This window comes from Gracilinanus agilis, chromosome 2, assembly GCF_016433145.1.
Source record: "Gracilinanus agilis isolate LMUSP501 chromosome 2, AgileGrace, whole genome shotgun sequence".
Classification (NCBI taxonomy): domain Eukaryota; kingdom Metazoa; phylum Chordata; class Mammalia; order Didelphimorphia; family Didelphidae; genus Gracilinanus; species Gracilinanus agilis.
The window spans coordinates 45,782,831-45,802,034 of record NC_058131.1 but is presented as its reverse complement, the minus strand read 5'-3'; the positions used below and the strand labels follow the sequence as shown (position 1 = coordinate 45,802,034).

Here is a 19,204-nt window from a genome sequence, read left to right as displayed (position 1 = left end):
ACCAGGAATGACTGTTCATTGGAAGAGGAATGATGATGTAGAAGTCAAGCTGTCATTGTCCTGAATTACACTGGAGAGGAGAAGGGAAGAGGATGTGGCTTTAGTCTTCAAAATTTCCAGCTTTGTAAAAATTTCTAGGTTATAATTGGGATGTGTTCTGGCCAAAGGATATGCTTATTATTTCACTTTTAGCTTACTTGCTGAGTGAAAAGCCAGATCTGATTCTCATAACTCCTGCTGAATGATGAGAGCATCCTCTCAGCTGAGTCATTGAAACCCCAGCCCTGCCGCCCCCTCCTAAAGTAGATGTACCTAAGTATTGCCAGATTGCCTTCTAATACAGGGTGACTACAAGAAGAAACAGTTCGTGCTATTTAATTTGCATATTAAGCCAAATCAAGTAACTACAGTCTTAAGGCTTCTCATGAATAAATGGTCACAGAATATGAACACACAGTTCTTGACAGAAGAATTGCAAACTGTTAGCAGCCAGAGAAGAAATTGTTCCAAATCACTAATAATAGGAGAAATGCAAATCATAACAATGCTTAGGTTTCACTGCGCACCTAACAAATTGGCAAAAATAAAAGACAGGAGCAGTCAATATCAGAAAGGTTGCGAAAAAAGCAAGTGCACTAATTTACTATTGATGGAGCCGTGAACTGCTCCAACCATTGTAGGAAGCAAGTTGTAGTTGCTAAAACAGGAACTAAAACGTCCATACTCTTTGATCCAGAGATCTACCTGCTGGGCATATACCCCAAGGAGGTCGGGTACCAAAATATTTATAGCAGCAGTTTTTGTAGTAGCAAAAAACTAGAAAATGATATTAGATGCCCATCAGTTGGAGAATGGCTGAACAAATAGTGGTACATGAATATCATGGGATATTACTGAATCGTAAGGAACAATAAATAAAATGAATACAGAGATGCCAGGAAAAAATGTATATGAACTGATGCAAAAGCAAACAGAACCAAGAAAATAATATGTAAAATGACTTCAACGGGGCAAATGGAAAAAATAGCTGACAAACAAAATCAAAAACAAAAACTCTAAATATTAGGAAATAATGAGTAAGTTTGGCCTCACAGAAGAGGTAGGAAAATGTACTCCTCCCTCCTTTGCCAAAGAGATCCGCATAGGGGGAACACTGCATGTAAGGTCAGACTTGAGTAATGTACTGTTTAGTTGTGGGGAGATTTTTTTTTCATTCTCATGAATGACCCTCAAGGAGAGGAATATGTATAAGTGAGAGAAATCCATACAGATTTCAGTGTTCTAGTTATTAGCAATATTAAAATGATGAGTAAAGATTCCAGGTTTGCAAGAGGAAAAAAAGTGTACACACAGCTAATCTCTTGTAGAAGTCTCCATCGTCATTTCATTTTAGAAACCCTAGTCCTTTGAACAGGATGAAACATTGTCTGTAGTGGTAGTCTAGCCACTATTCAAGAGACTGAGAAACCATCCATTACAACGCTGTGCTTTATTAAAAGAAGGAAAGAGAAAAAACCTGGGAGAAGATGCCTCAAGTCCTTGACCTGGTCCAGATTCAGCTGGAACACACACTCTCATGGATTCAGTTAGAGGTTCTAATCAGCACGTAAACTCAGATTCCCTTGGAATACTCTGGTCAGGGTTCAGTTAGAGATTCTAATCTGCATATTAACTCAGAATGCAGATTTGAGGTAAATGGTGTAAGTTTACAGAAACTGGGAGAAAGGGCAATTTTATTAGCATTTTAAAGTATAAACTTAAAGGACACATCCTGAGACATTTTGTACTATAAAGACACAGGTTGTTTCTGCCTCCCTCAGATCAAGGGGGATTAGGAGACTTTCGTACTCTGAATAGGAAAGACTAATTTTACTGGGGTCCTTCGTGTGTTCATTTTGGAGATATTAATAACTATTATCTTGAGAATAACACTAATTTCTCACTTCACACAAACATGAACCTCATTCCCCCACCCAAAAAAGTCACATAATCATAAGAACTTAAAAGAACTTGTTAATGGTTGTGGATATATAAATTCTGGCCATACCAGAGAGCTAACAACAAAGTTCTTACTAATGGCATACTTTCAAGATCATCTGGTCATATCATGTGCAAAGTTGTATTTCTTGTTGTTTTGTTTCCAAATAAAGTATCTTTGGGAAACAAGGAAGAAGAAAAATTATATTTTTGTAGAAAGACTTTTTAAATGGACTCCTATTTATTCCTTTTTAGAGGGGAGAATAAGAGCAAGTGATATATTGAGATTCTAGAATAGAAGGCCTCAAAACTCATAAAAGCCTTCCATATTTGAGATGGGGAAATCTTGGTACCAGGGAAAGCCAATGACCATTTAAAAAAAAAAAAACACTATCGGGGGCAGCTAGGTGGATTGAGAGTCAGCCTTAGAAACAGGAGGTCTTGGGTTCAAATGTGGCCTCAGACACTCCCTGGCTGTGTGACTCTGGTCAAGTCACTTAACTCCCACTGCCTAGCCCTTTCACTCTTCTGCCTTAGAACTAATATGTAGTATTATTACTAAGACAGAAGGTAAAGGTTTTTAAAAAATCATTATTAAGAAGACAGTGCTAAAATTTTAATCTAAATAAAAATTGGAAAGAAAAAAAAAGAACTTCCTCATTCAAGTGACATTATTAACATCTTTAGGCTTCTCTAAGTTAGGTCATATTTATTGGTTACCTAGCATGCCCTAAAGTACTAAAAATGGTAAAAAACAAAACAAAACAAAAAAACTTCTGCTAGATACCTAGAAGACGCTTTGCTTATTGCTCTTGCCCAATATAAAGCTAGTAAACTTATATTGAATTCTAAGTAATGTTATCACGAATACAACAACGGTTATAACATTCTTTTCAACTTGCCAAGTATTTTCTTATCTATTTATCTCACTTATGGGTGGGAGGTGAAAAGTCAGACTGTATAAGCCTTTTAGTTATGGAGTCATCATTAAAAGTAACAGTTAAGGCATAGTAAGAGACTTATTATGCCATGTCTTCCTGAAGGCATCTAAGAGCAAGACTGTAGGCAAACCTCCCCCCAAAACCCCATCAATAAAACAAATCAGTGATCATCAATAATATTTTTGTTACATCATCAGTAAAATTTTTTGTAAAACCTTCCCATTAATGACAGTAGACTAACTCTATTTTATTGTAACATCCCAGCCCTGTGATATGCTCCATGAGGAAGTAGGCAAAGGTACCGGAGAAAAGAGATGTGAAAATAATTGGTCCAGACTGGATCTACCCAGAAGAGCTCCATTTTTTTTGAGGGTGCTGAGAGATTGATTTTCAAGGGAGGGGAAAATAAATATAGCCTTGCCCTATGAAAGTGACCAAGAACATTCCTCACAAATGACCCATACATCTGCTTTCCACATCCAAGCAAAGTTTTTTTTGAGAGTAATCAACTCATGCACGGAGGGCATCCAGAATGAAGATGTGAGAAAGAGAGCAGACTGGCTTTCACGAAAAAATATTCTATAGAGGAGTGTCTGTGGTCAAAGCTGACTGCTTCCTCTTGATAAAATGCCACTTTACTGGCTGTCCCTCCACAAAGCATCTCCCATGAAAACATTAAAATTATATGATTACTCAAAAACTATAACAAATAAAATGTATTTGCCCCTCTTATTATGAATCAAGGCATGCAAAAGGAAGTTGTATATTTGCCAAAGAGATTTGCCAGCATCCTTGAGAGTGTCCAGAATAGAGCTGAAATGGAAGAGAGATTACCTGAAGAATGTAGAGTGTAGATGGCAAGGTTCTTAAGGTGCTCCTCTTTATAAAATGAAACAGAAGCTGCTAAATGAAATCTATAAGCACTTAAAAATTTAGCCTGGCTCTAGATGGGGGGCAAAGCGGGGTGGAGTAGATGAAGCATCCCTGTTGTCTATAGTGTGGCATTTATTTGGATGGGTGCCCTGTAGAGCTGGTCCATTAGTAAAAATTTTGGATACCTACTTCAAAGGACAGTGAACTAAATCTGAAATTGAATGGGAAGAGAGTGAGCAAGACTGCATTGGGGAAGGTGTGCTATGCTTTCATGACCCCATTTTTTTCCATCTGAAACAAAAGCTCTAAGTGCTTTACAAAGATCTTATTTTATCCTCACAGTAAGGTAGTAAGTGCTGTTATTATCCCTATTTTACAGTTGAGGAAACTGAGGCAGTGGTTACGTGATTTGCTTAGGGGTTACATAGCTAGTAAATATCTGAGGTCATATTTGAACTCAGGTCTTCCTGACTCCAAGTCCAGTGCACCTAGCTGCTTCACTATATCTATCTATCTATCTATCTCTCTCTCTATATATATATATACACATATATGTGTATATATATACACACACACACATATATATATATAAGCTTATATATGTGGGCTTTATTGTATATATTGTATATATAAGGAGGAGGAAGAGAATTAGGGATGAGAAAGAGACCCCTGACAAAAGGATCTGAAGGTACTTCCCATAGAATATGGTACACAGACCCAATAAGAGTTAGAGATTAGGAGTACATTTCAGGCATAGAGTTGAAATGTGGAATCTCTAGCCTGGAGAACAGAACGTGGTCAACTTCGGTAAAATGGATGAATCTTGTGGAGGATTTTTGTGTGGATGGGGTTAAAATGATACAGTCTTCATCTTTGAAGGGAATACAAAATGTAGCAAGTCCTCAAAGTAATGGGGGTGCCAGATCGTTGTCTCCTGAGGAACCTGTGTGCATGTCAAGAAGCAGAGGTTAGAAGTAAACATGGAACAAAAGATTGATTTAAGACTGGAAAAGGAGTATAACAAGGCCGTATACTGTCACTTTCTCTTCTATGCAGAGCGTATCACACAAAATGCCCAACTGAACAAATCAGAGGCTGAAATTAAGGTTGCCAGGAGAAATATCAACAATCTCAATTATGCAGATGATACTCTGATGGCAAATTATGCAGATGCCACTCTGATGGCAAAAAGTGAAGAATTAAGAAGCCTCTAGATGAAGGCATAGGTAGAATGCAAAAGCTAGCTTGAAGCTTAACATCAAAAAAACTAATATCGTAGCAACTTGACCATTCACTTCCTAGCAAACAGAAGGAGAAGAAAGGGAAGCCATGACAGATTTTATATTCTTGGGCTCAAAGATCACTGCGGAACAGTGACTGCAGCCATAAAATTAAAAGTCTCTTGTTCCTTGGGAGGTAAGCTATGGCACATCTGGACAGCATACTAAAAAGCAGAGAAATCACCTTACTGACAAAGGTCCATATAGTCAAAGCTATGGTTTTTCCAGGAACAATGTGTGCGTGGGAGAGCTGGACTTTCAGGAAAACTGAGTACCACAGAATTGATGCTTTCAAATTGTGGTGCTGGAAAAGATTTTTGAGAGTCCCTTGGACAACAAGGAGATCAAATCAGTCAATCCTTAAAGAAATTAATTCAGACTGTTCATTGGAAGGTAAAATATTGAAGCTGAAGATTAAATATTTTGGCCACATAAAGAGAAGACAGGACTCATTGGAAAAGACCCTGATGTTGGGAAAGATTGAAAACCAAAGGAGAAGGGGATGGCAGAGGATCCAATGGAGAGGTCATGTCATGGAAACAATAAACATGAACTTAGATAGATTTCAGGAGATAGTGGAGGATAGAAGAACTTACATGCTGTGATCTGTGAAATCACAAGGAGTTATATACAACTCAACAATAACAATTAATAATGATTAGAAGATCATAAAATCAAAAAAATAACTTAATGTATGTGTGTGTTTGTAGGTTTTAAGGTAATTCTGTAAAGGAACATTTAGATATTCATTTACCCAAAGTACTTGATTTGGATTTATCATCAATTAAAAAAAAAAAACCTCTGTCTACTATCCTACAGACCATTGCATTATTTTTCTATGATTGTTCCTACAGATTTCCTTGAACCTACAGCCTGCAGGCACTTGAGTGGTAGGATTTGGACATCATTTAATACAGAAGTGTTTAAACCTAGTACAACAGAAACTAAGAAACAGGCCCTTCCTCTATCATCACAACTTGAGTCATTGAATGGACTTCCAACTTTGTTCTCACAGTTTGAGAACTAATCGTCATTAGGTGTCCTGCCTCTTTTTCATGGAAGCCTCATGGGTTTTCTTTGAAACATCTTAAGTGCCTGAATGGAACACTCATACTTAAAAAAACAAAAAACAAAACAAAACAAAAAAGCAACCAGATATGGCAACCAAACAGGCTTCTTAAGTTATTCTCTTCTCTAGGAAGAAGGAGAAGTTAACCTATCTCTCTACTTTTCAGAAGTTTCATGATAGGTATATCTTAAGAGAAGAATCTAGACCTAACCTTCTGGGCTAAAATCACAGTCAAATCCTAGTGATGTTGCCAAGAGCAACTTGACTTTAGATGACATTTCTTTAAAACTGTGACTGTGGAGGATAGGAAGTTAAAACCATTATCTTTGAAGCTGTAGAGACAACTACTCTTAGAAAATTCTGAATCTCTGCTGTACCACTCAAGATAGAAAAATTGGGTACATGAACATTTAAGCATGATTTTCTGTGTTAGAAGTAAATATTAGAGAAATGCAATTAAAAGTATAACAAAATTAAATGGTCGTCCACAGTTCCTCTCATGATTCCGTGTATACATTGTACTTTAGGGGAAAGTTGCCTCAACCTTTAATAATGAAAAATTGGGTCTACTGCACATGCATGCGTGTGTGTGTGTGTGTGTGTGTGTGTGTGTGTGTGTTTCCTTAATCAATGGAGGTAGATCAAACCCTGCTGTAAATTTCTGGAGCAGGTGGCAAGCTGGTTTACGGAATACAGGGAGATGAGAAACTCTGGCTTACGGAAAGTAGCATGAATTAATAATCATTTAATTGGCTCCTCCATTATGCTGCTAGGTTGGAAGATGGAAGTTTAGACAGAGGGGCTGTCAGTGGTACTTTAGCTAAGAGAGGCTGATGGTTCAGAAGTGGGGAGTGGGGGTGGTTGCTACTGCCTTTAGCCTATACACAAGGATCAAATGTCAGTCCACTTTATCAGGCCCCTCTGGGTGCTCACTTTGGGGCTACAGAGAGGAAAAGTGTCAGCATTTTTGTGAGTACCACCTCCACATGGCACACACTAATGAGGAGGAAAAGGCAAGAAGAAAAACTTAACAAGCACAAAGATATCAGAAGTGAAGAAACTTTCCTTTGGACTGACTATAGCTGAGATGATGCCACTCCCATTGGCTAGGAGACTTCTAAGAGAGCACTGCTGAATGAAGCAAATGTATTTATTTTGTTCCGGATAAATAGACACATGGCAAAGCTACCATAGCTTCTCTAGAGAAGGGGCAGTTTTAGCCAGTGTAAGAATGGCTGAAATCTGGGAGTGAAATTTTCATTTCACTTCTGATTCTTTCTCAGAATCCTTTATTGTTGAAACTATACTGTCCAGATTATCTGCCTCTCTTGGGTTCCTGCCTCCAGAGCTAGGTTAAGGACAATAGGGTACCAGCTTCAATGTCAAATCACTTGGATGGATGAGCTCCTCTTTTGGCTTTCTCAATGACCATAGACAAGACTAAGACTTTCTATATTTTAGTGAAAACCTCATTCATCCAATTTAGATTTTTGTAATAATGAGAACCCAGATGTTCTCTTTGAATATTATTAAAGCAAATCAAGTAACTATAGCCTCGAGACTTCTCATGAATAAATGGTCACAGAATATATATAATATATATTATATTATAGAATATATAGAGCATATATAACCTTATTTCCTAGTATAAATGAACCAAGTAAATAAACATGGCAATTTGGGGATAAGGGCAAGTCCAAAATGGTTTGAGAACTGATTTAAGCCCATCCAAACACATTTAGAGTACTTTTATTCATCAATTCAAAACATATTTCCTATCAAGATATCTCACTTTACAAATCTGAAGGTTTTCTTTGTGATGACGTTGTGAAGTGTCACTAATATATATTATATCTCCATTAAAGAGAGAAAGAGATAGAGGAAAGGGAAGGAAGGAAGGAAGGAAGGAAGGAAGGAAGGAAGGAAGGAAGGAAGGAAGGAAAGAAGGAAAGAAGGAAAGAAGGAAAGAAGGAAGGAATCAAGGAATCAAGGAATCAAGGAATCAAGGTTAGGTCACCTTGCCTGTCAAGCTATGAGCTGAGACTCAGACCTAAAAGTCTCCTAACTCTAGGGCCATTACTCTTATTCCACATTCATACCACCTCATTTCATACCAGCTCTCTCCCGTGACTCCAAGAAGCCGTAGTGTGCTCAGGGGCCACACTTCAGTAAATCTCTCTTTCAAATGGAATAAACCAGGATGAGGGTAACTGTCAGTGAGTTAAGGGGATGTCTACCACCAGGCATGTGAAGACTTTCCCTTGTGGAATGGGTAGATGAACACAGTTTATTCCAGTGGCAAAGAAGGCAGCTGAAGCAGGGGCCAAAGAGCACTTAGAGTTTGGTCAGGCATAGAAGATGACAAGGTCATCCACCGCATCCTAGACCATCACCAGTCATCTTGACTTTCATCTTGCCACTGGACGACTCTGGAAGAGAGTGAGGCTGATGACTTTGTGCAACTCTCACTTAAATACAATTCACCCAAAGTTAAGACATCACCTGTGATGTTAATGGTCGTTTTCAAAAACAAAGGACAAAGAATGATATACATAGGTGTGCATGTGTGCAAAATTCACATTAAAGTGGCACAGCCCCTTCCCAATTCACACAAGTCGACATCACTTTGGGATGTCATTGGTTCTCTTTGAAATGAAAGATGAAACCCTCCCACACATACACATGCCCCTCTTCAAATTGGTCTGTATGTCTTTTTTTTTTTAACTGTATGTTTAGCCCAGTAATTACTTCACAGAAACAGGATATCATTTGGAAAAGGTATCCAGAAAACAGACTCTTTGCATATGAACAGCAATGTGCATTAATATGAGAGCTATATGTCAACTCCTAAAATTACCTTAAAACAAAATTATTTTGCCTTGGATATGAAGGAAGTTAAGAGAAATGATAAGGAATTCTGTCCTTTGTTATAAAGCTTCCAATCAACATTTAGTATCAAGGAGATCAATACAGTCTTTCATCAGCAGCTTCATTGGCCAGATTATTACAGTTAAAGGACTGGACTAACTTGAGGACTGTTTTGATTCTTTTTAAGAAGATATTAAGAACTTACTTTGAATTTTCTTTATTAGCAACATCTTTATTACAAATTGCCACCTTAATGACTTTTATATCTATAAGTCATAAGAAAAATTCCCTTCAACTCAGAAAATAAAGCCAAAAATCCATCCATACACACAAATAAAGCAAAAACATAATTCTGGCAGTTGATATAAATAGGCATCTGTGACATAAAATCATGTCGGTTACAGTGTGTGTTTGATTCAAAATTTCATTGAGTCATAGTATTCTGTTTACCTGATATCAGCTTGTTGGAAAATATTTTCTAGAGTACATGAATCCATGTGATTCCCAGCCATATTTTTTATGCCTTTTGAAGTGCCAAGATTATTAACCCAAAATGTAGTCAGTGTAAGTTCTCGCCTATTTCAACTTAAAATGACATGACTCTTTTAAATGAGAAAAAATGACTAAACCTGATAAATCCAAGCATAACTTGATGCTCCTACACAATATTATGGTTAGTTATCATTGGTAACTATGATGTGCCTGGCATTAGAATAGCTTGTCACCAAAATGTTTGTTTCCCCTGGGTCTTTTTCTTGTATATTAATAAGAAGCCATTGTGTGGTTAAAATGACAAGTCATATATGAATCTAGAAAGTGGGTGTTCTGCCTTGCTCTCCCCCAGAATTCAAGTTGAAATTTAGAAATGTTTCAACAAGATTACCACAGACACGTAAACTTGTCTCTTTCTTCTTCATTTACAGTTTCAGTTGACAGTCATTTAAATGTAAAAGGTTACAAATAGAGACTGAAAAGATTGAAATATTAGTTGATATTGAGACCCTGTGTCTTCTGAAGCCTCATGGAAGAGGAAACTAAACCATCTCTGACCCTCTAATATAAATCCCATAAACATCAAGCCTGATGAGCAACTTTCCCCTAGATTTCAGCACACTCTGCCCTGACGACTCATTTCCTGATTGGAATTGACATTTTAATGTCCAAGGTCGTCTTGGGGAGGGGACTGTGTCAGCTGCAATTGACCTGACTCTTGGAACCACTCCCCTATGATCACCCAGAAACCGGCAAAAAGACACAAATTTGGAGTTTAACAGGGATTCTGTTAGCCATCTGAGAAAGCATTTTGACTTCAACTCTGAAATCTGCTGGATAACTGTTACCATTGGCTACAAGAGTAATCTATATCTGATCAGTTGTATCAAATAAAAATGTTTAGTTTTCCTTAAGAGAATATTCCTCTAGTAGGCATGATTTACTTTGTAGCAGTGTGATTGTGTTACTGAGGTTGAAGGAAAAGGTTTAATTCTAAAGGGAAAAAAATGAAGCCTATCCACACACAATCTTAACTTCAGCCCACAAAAGAAGCTTTGGAATCCCAGGCAGATTTGAGTTGGGGATGGAAAAAAAAGTTAAGTTCTTTTCTACATTGAAGGGAAGAAGGAGACTAGCTTCTGAAACCAAAATTCTCACATCTACAACTTAGTTACAATATGATTCTTTTTTTTTTAAGTGGAGCAAAGAATGTAGAGAAGGAAGATGAGTAGACTTCTTTTTTGTGTTCTACAAAGAAGCTAATCCTATAGTGCAGGGGTCAGCAACGTATGGCTCTCGAGCCATATCTGGCTCTTTTGAGGGCCAGATATGGCTTTTTCTGCAGGAGCCATAAAGTCCATTTTTTTTCAGGCGCTGTTACAGGAGCGGCACTGTGAGCACTGGACGGCTCTCACGAAATTACATTTTAAAAAATGTGGCGTTTATGGCTCTCAAGACCAGAAAGGTTGCCCAACCCCTGCTATAGTGGGTTACAAAACTTGGTTGGCTGTTGGGCTCAAGTAAAATAAATTGGGTGGTCATCTACAACTTAGTTACAATATGATTCATTTTTTTAAGTGGAGCAGAGAATGTAGAGAAGGAAGATGAGTAGACTTCTCTTTTGTGTTCTACAAAGAAGCTGATCCTGTAGTAGGTTATGAAATTTGGTTGGCTGTTGGGCTCAAGTAAAATAAATTGGGTGGTCTCCAACTTATCTCTAGTGCCCATTCCTTCATAGATCACCAATCAGTGGATGAGCTTTCATCAGGCATAGCAGAAGGCAGAAGACTGGCATCTATTCCCTTTCCTCAGTCATAGTCCAATAACATCAGAAGAGTCTTACAGATCAGATAAAAAAAAGAATTAGAGGGGAATGGTTGATATGACAAGAGTGGGAGTTGATTCAAAATTCTCATGTTGTCTTAGCCATGGAAAACTGTAGCAGGTCTTCTACATGCTCTGAGACTAAACAAATCCCTCCCTCCCTCCCCCCATCATCCTCAGTAATAGTGGAAAGAAAAGGATGGGAGGAGAAAATATGACATTTAATACAAAGGAACATCCAAACGATCACTTGATGCTTTTTTTCTCTTTAATTGTCTACGTATAGTTCAATTGATAATACTTTTTGTCCATTTTTATATGAAGCATCATAAAAGAAGATTGTTTTAGACTTGATATTGAAAATGGACATCCTTTGGAGTAAAACAATTGTCTCAGTAAAAGGTTTTCTATCACAGAAGAAATAAGACCAAAGAGTTCCCTGACTGCGTCCACCAAAGCCCAGGAAAAGAGAGGATTCTGCCGGCTCAGTCAAGCCTGCAGTGGGGATAGGAGATGGGAAGTGGGCCATGGGGGAACCAGCCTAGAATGTTACAGCACCTAGTTAATCGGCAGCCAATCCATCACGTTAAATATCCAGCAGTCATGTATTACCTTTCAAGTGAAAATGAATAACTCCCATTAAGAGCGAAATGGGTTTGAAGTCGATTCGAGACAGATTAAAGTACTGTTATGAATGTGTGTGTTAGGAGGAGGAGGGGTCTGTATGTAATATGCTTGTCTTTGTAGTTTTTAAATAATAGATGCCTTACAAACTTATGTAGACCAGGTTACCAAGATACTGGGGTTAAAGGTCATAAGATGTGCATTCTGGGAAGAGCATCAACTTCCTGGAATATTTCCTGCATTTAACATTTTTAAAAAATATATTTTGTGGCCTTATGGTTTTAATGAATAAAATTGATTTTCTAAAATTGTTTATTAAAGTACTTGTACATAAAGACAGCATCTTGGTGTCCATGTCAAAACAAATCCCAGAGCTAAGCATAAAGTAGAAATGTTTGCTGGATAGTTAAGCAGAATGAGACTAGGCATAGTTTTGCCGAAGAGCAAAAATTAGCTTTTTCCTATTGTGTGATCCAAGTGCCAAATCGCATTAAGCTACAATAAGGTCTGTGGGCTACAGAAAGGATTATTTTCTCTCTGTCTCTCAATGACTCTCTGTCTCTATCTCTCTGTCTGTCTCTTTCTCTCTCCTTCTCTCCCTTTCTCCTTCTCCCCGTCTCTCCCTCTCCTCTCTTAAGGGAGATGGCACTTTTCTTCAGCAACTGCCATTGACTATAGCAAAAGTTTAAAACTTTTAGATATCAAGCCAGCAAGATTTTGGGTCTGAGCAACAAAAAAGCCAACTTTTACAAATCATCTAGATTTGGAAAAAGCCATACTTAAACCCACTCAACTGTCTTGGAGTTTGTACCATGCAATGATGGTAGAGAATTCCAGCGTGCTAGGAGTAAATAGTTCCACTAACTTCTTGTCAAGAAGCTTCCAAATCATTCCCAGAGCAAGACTAAACTCATATTTTCCTCATTATTTTCTACCACTAGATTTCACATGCTTCTCCCTCACATTAAGAATAACTGAATAAATAAATGGGTGGATTTGGTCAGCAGGGTAGGGATGCTTTTCCTCAGAGCTAACATTCAAGTAAATTTTTACCTCAACTATTTACTGGAATATGATCCAAAATACTGCTCTTACAACTGATCAAAACCCTGTGTAGTGTCAGGACTCGGCTAATACTGACCTCCAAGCTGAAAGTAGCTTAGATTTGGGGTGTGAACCTGTGTCTGTGAACCCACTGTCATGTTCTAGTGGCTCTCCTCTGAGACATTAATTTATCTCGTTGACACTTTGCTTGGAGATAATTGTTTGCAATGAGACTGGGAGTTTCTTGAGGGCAGGGACAATCTTTTGCCTCTTTTAGTACTATGCCTGTCTCATAGTTGGCACTTGATAAATAAAATAAACTTAATAAATAAAAAAAATACTTTCTCTAGAGTGCCATTACCTTTAATGCATTGTAGTGCTTTGGGGGCAAAAAGATGGAGGACTAATCCTCGGTGGATGAGTGAACCTAATGAATGTTAATGGTAATCACAAAGGACCATAATGATTAATGATAATAATACCTGCATGTAGTTTTCACATTAAGATTTGCAAAGTGCTTTGCAATATAGTGTTTTCAGGTTTGCAAAATTTACAAATCTTATCTCATTTGATTTTATACAGACACACAGGCAAGAACTTAGATCTTGATCTGGAAGTCCAGGGCAAGTTTTAGGTTTTGAGCTTAGAGCCACACAAATCCTTTTTCCAGGACTTTTTATCCCAGCTCCTTACCTTTTCCTTTCCTAGTCTTTCGTTGCTTCAAGCACTGAAAGTGAGAAGAAAGTCACTTCCTTTCCAAAATGTTTGCCAGCCTGGATGTTCATCTTTCTTGAATCTTGGTTTTTCAAGAAATCTTGTGCTATAAATGGATATTGGTTTTCACCCAGCAGCAACCCCATTGCAGCTTGCCTGGTACAGATACTGTAATGTAGCTTCCATTTTCTCTTCTAGCATCGTCCAGCCAAGCAGACAAGGAGCTCCCAGACTGTCCTGCAACCTCGAAGCGTACATCCTTCCCAAGTAGCTCAGAACCCCCCCTCTCTTCCAAGCGACCAAAAACATCGGAGGAAGCCAAATCGGAGCAGGTGAGGCACGCAGCTCTGCCCAGTTGTCAAGGCCAGATTGTTTAGGGGGAGGCTGGGGGGAGGCAGGGGCACAGAGCAATTTATCTCGGCAGCGCTGAGAACTTGGGTCGAACACCAGTGGGAAGAGGAGGGAGAGGGGAGGGCATGGTGCTGGTTGGAATCTATCTCCTTCCCTTGTCGTGCAGATGTTCCAATGCCCATACTGTAAGTACAGTAATGCTGATGTGAACCGGCTTCGGGTGCACGCCATGACTCAGCACTCGGTGCAGCCCATGCTACGCTGCCCACTCTGCCAAGACATGCTGAATAACAAGATCCACCTGCAGCTACACCTCACCCACCTCCACAGTGTGGCCCCAGACTGTGTCGAAAAGCTCATCATGACGGTAGGTCAAGTTGTTTCCCCCAGAACGGACTTGGGAAAGGAGGAAAGGGAATCCACCAAAAAGAACAAAGCAATTCAAATCCTATTCTTCTCTTTCACTTCCCCTGAGATGGAAGGAATAAATGTGAATTTATATTTATTTGTTAAATTCCCCTAAATCCTTTCCTTCTCTCAGGACCCAGGGCAGGGTGACTGGCTAACCGTCATAGGAAGTAATATCTACAGGGGCTTTTTAGGTCCATCAGTGCAAGGGGAATTAATTTGCCCATTTTTCCTTAATACAAAGGATAACTAACTGTATCTGATAGGCCAGTTTGCCATTATGTACTTTGCATGGGAACATGGTAGACTCATATTCTTGGAGAACATCGCAAAAAGTTATCACTGCACCTATGGCCTGAAATGCTAGAGAATCCCTGAATCTGAATTCTGAAAGACTTCAGAGACGACCTAAGCCAAAAAGTACCTGAACAAATATCCAACAAGTTGGCTTTGCAGCCTTTGCTTAAAAACTTTGAGTGAAAGGGGAGCCATTCATTCTCTTTTTAGATGGTTCAGATTGTTGGTAAATTTTTTTCTTACCTCATTCCTATCATTCCTAATTTGACTTGATGGGGTTATGTATAACTCATTGAATCCCTCTTCAGAGATGGTTCTTCAGGTACTTGAAAACAGCTATCATTTCCTATTTCAATGATTCAAGTCATTTATTAAGTTGAAAATTGTTAACATATACTGCAGGTGTAATGCCTGGTGAATTTTCTCCTCCAAGTAGTTGGGGGCTGCCATAATAAACACCTATTGAGACATCAGGTATAAAACCAAGAAAGGCAACAAATCATGCATAGTTAATCTGTAAACAGTGCACTGCTAGAAAGTTGTCAACCACTTTTCTTAATATGTGATTGTTTAGGTTGTTAAAAGTCCCCATTAGGATGTGAAAGTTGCAGAAATATAATTTACAGATATCCCCTGGTCTGTTATTTTTCTTGCTAAGCCTGTATATGCTATATAGTTATGAATACTGGCTGGTAACATTACCTTGGTAGATCATCAGTGAGGAGCTCTCATAGGCAATCCACAGTTCTCCTAGAGATATATGGATGAAAATTTAATATCAGTTTTTTCATTAATATTTTTAAATGGCAATCTTCACATAAACTTTGCAGAAGTCAATGAAAAGTTGTCCTCAGGAGAAAAAATAGAGAGTTGCAGAGGTGAGAATGGGAGGACTTGGGATTTCCCCCAGCCTTCTCACTTAGCAGCCTCTTTACAAGGAAGCATCTGATGATTGGTGAATCTTGGTAGCCAGCAAAGGAACAGTGCCAGAAGCAATGTTCTCAGTACTTGTTAGAGTTGGTGCACTCATAGGGTGATTATATTATTGGTCTAATTTCATTTAGAATTCATTCTTGGGACTTTGGGCCTCTAGAAATTTGCATGACTGATTTAGAATAGAAAATAAAACACTTTCTTTTTGCTGAAGGATGGAGAGGGAAAGTTGCAAATAGGAAAATAAGTGTAGGAAACTTGCCAACGAATCTCATGCTTTAAGCCTTGCAAAGCACTTTAATTATATCATCTAGTTTATCGATATACTAATAAAACATATTTCATGTTAAAGGCAAATCCCTTTTCATGTACCCTTGGTCCCATCTTCCGCAGAAGGTGCCCTCTCTATGATCTCACTAATATTTCATCTCTCCCTGTGTACCAAGGGTTTCCCTGGTGCCCCCCCAGGTCTCCCCATCCCTGCTAGTCATCTTGCTTCATAACAAAACTCCTCGAGAAAGCCAACTGCAATTAGTATGTCTTTCATCACCACTCAATTAATTCTTAGCTCTCTGCAGTCTGTCCTGTAGCTTCACCATCTCACTGGATCTGCTTTCTCCAAGTTACCAATGATCTCTTCTGGCTGTCTTCATCCTTCTTGTCTGTGGTCTTGGACACTATCAGGCACACTTCCTCTTGAATATTCTCTCCTTTAGGTTTTCATGATACTATTGTCTCCTAGTTCTTCTCCTGTTCCCCCTTCTGTTTCTGTCTGTCTGTCTGTCTGTCTGTCTGTCTCTCTCACTCAACCCTTATCTTCTGTCCTAGAACTAAGTATTGGCTCCAAAACAGAAGACCAATAAGGGCTAGGCAATTGGGGTTTGGTGACTTACCCAAAGTCACACAGTTAAGAAGTGTTCTCATTCTTTTTTGATGAATCCATTATCCAGGCTGTGCCCATTAACCAAAATGAAGCATACAGTCCTGCATTTGACATTCAAATCCCTCTTTCACCAGGCCCCTTCATATCACACTTTACTCCATTTCCAAGATACTCCACAATCTAGTACTATTGGCCTCCTCTGATGTTGCTGGCATATAATATTCCATCTCCCAACTCCCTGTGCCCTTCCGTTGGCTATCTCCCACAGTGGAATCCTCTCCCTTCTTCCCTCCCAATTCCTAATTTCTCTGGTTTTCTTCAAGATTCAAGTCAAGTCCTGCCTTATTATACATGAAGCCTTTCCCCCTCTGCCCATTCCATTCCTCCCTCCTAGGTACCTTCCCCACATTTTGTTGTTCAGTTGTGACCCCATTTGGGATTTTCTTGGCAAAGAACAGAGGTTTGCCATTTCCTTCTCCAGCTCTTTTTACAGATGATGAAATGAATATTTTTTAAATTTCATTAAAAAATAGTTTAACCTATCTGTAAAATTGCTATGGGAGAATTGTATACCTCTAAAGAAAGTATTATATAATATGTTATATATTATATACTAAAGAAAATATTTATATATATATAAATATATATATATATATATATATATATATATATATATATCCCTATCCCTTCCCTCTCCCTTTCTCCCTGTTTCTCTCTCTCTCTCTTCCCCCCCCCCAACTCCACACAGTAGCCACAAACACTGGAGGGTATAGGATCATAGAAAATTTTAGAGGGCATTTGGTCCATTATCTTATAGATAAGGAAATTGAATTTAGGAGAAAGTATGACTTGCCCAAGGCATCACAGAAGTGTGAGTAGCTAAGCTGGCATTTAAATTTAGGACATCAAGAGGGCTTAGTGTTTACTGACCTGCCTCACTCAGGCCCTGTGATTCCAAAGTCAGTGGTCTTGCCTCTGAATTAATCTTCTAGCAAATGTATCCTAGCATTTTTTTCAAAAAAAGACTTTTGTTTATTTTGGCAACACAAGAATTGTAATTTGTATGTGGGTAGGATAGTGCCCATAGGGGTAATTTTTGTCATGATCTTATTAGACATTTAGCCTTGAGAGTAAAAGTATTGATTAGTGTCACTGTCAACCAAGTGAAGAAGTCAGAGTGTCTAGTGTCTGTTTATTTCAAGGCACCCGGAGCAGGAAACCATGAATACAACACATGATGAGAAATGTCATTCAAATAACGACTACATTCTCTAAAGGATTACATTAAGAAGTTCCTATGCGGTCCTTCATTCTAAAAGAACTTATGTTTACTTTTTATAAAGAAAAAAGTTAGATAAATGAATTGTAGGAGTTATAGAGGATCTTCTGTTGCAAAAGGAATAGGCCTATTTATAAGTAATCCTTGTTTTCACGTGAAAAGTCAAGTATTTGATCTACATGCCTAAAGTCTAGTCTCCTGTACCCTTTTCTTTTTTCTCTAACAGAGGTTATTTTCTAGTGGTTAGAGATTGGGAAATAAAACTTGCCAAAGAGTGAACTAACAATCTCCAATTAATTTCTGTACCTGTCTGGCATATGGAAATTTTAGCTTTACCAGTACCTGTCTCATAAGAATGACTAAATTTGCATTGGCGAGTCCCTAGGTCACCAGATAAAAAGTGTTAGAGATTTTTATGACTCTTTCTTTTGACTGAGTTTAAATCACAGGTTTGAGCTTTCTGGGAATACAGTGTTCAGAATACAGTGGCCAGTTCAAGATAGAAAAAGATGAATTCTATGGGATCCAGATCTCAAGAGTTCTGTTGTCTATATCAGTGGACTGTTGTTTCTTTTAGTGTTGCTGAAAGATATGGGCCAAAGAGAGAGGTTTGCCTTCTTGTCATTAAGAAAGGGTTTGTGACCCAATTAGATATTTTCTTCTACAGCAAAAGAGAAAAAGATATAAAACCCCAAAAGAGATACGGTACCCTGGCAAACCTAAGTATTGTCCGGGGCATATAATTCTGTTAATTCTCATAAATATTTTTGCCCTCTTGGTCTGAGACCTCAGAATCAAGCTTGAAACAGATTTCATTCCCACTAAAAGTTAATTCCACCCCGATAAATGGAAGTAGATTACTTTCTACACAATGTCTTTCCGTTCAGTTGTAAATGGAGAGTGTTTTGAGGAGGCTTCAGTTAATAATACCTTATCAGACAGCTTTCAGGAACCTGCAGTGTCTAATATGTCTGTTACCATGGTAACCGCTGCTTGCTTATGCTCTGCATCTCATATCTGTGTCTTTCATGGGCCCCCTTCTTTTTATACCAACAAGGAGGTTGGAAGAATATATCCCACTGGGGACGACCAGGATTGGCCCTGTCCTTGCAGAGTCGTCCCCTTCCTACTTTCTGTTTGACCTGCCAGCCCCACAGCCCAAGGCAGTATCGTTACCATATATTTAAAAAAAAATGGAAGTTTGACAAAACTGGAGAAGATGAAAGGAAATGACTTAAGATACAGTTTAGGGAGCCAGATCTGAATTTTTAGTTTCTTGTACTCATTCTTGCCTTTTTTGCCAAGAAGCCCAATTTCTTCCATATACAGTAGGTGTTAATGAATGCT

The 19,204-nt window shown here is 38.5% G+C and overlaps 1 protein-coding gene across 1 annotated transcript in view; it reads left to right on the top strand.

Annotated features, from left to right (window-relative positions):
- The window catches only part of ZFHX3 (zinc finger homeobox 3), a 327,427-nt gene that overhangs the window by 274,865 nt on the left and 33,358 nt on the right, over positions 1-19,204 (top strand). Inside the window, exons 6-7 of the mRNA XM_044659375.1 lie at positions 13,905-14,038; positions 14,224-14,424. Of these exons, the coding sequence (XP_044515310.1) occupies positions 13,905-14,038; positions 14,224-14,424 (335 nt within the window). The remainder of the gene's footprint in view (positions 1-13,904; positions 14,039-14,223; positions 14,425-19,204) is intronic.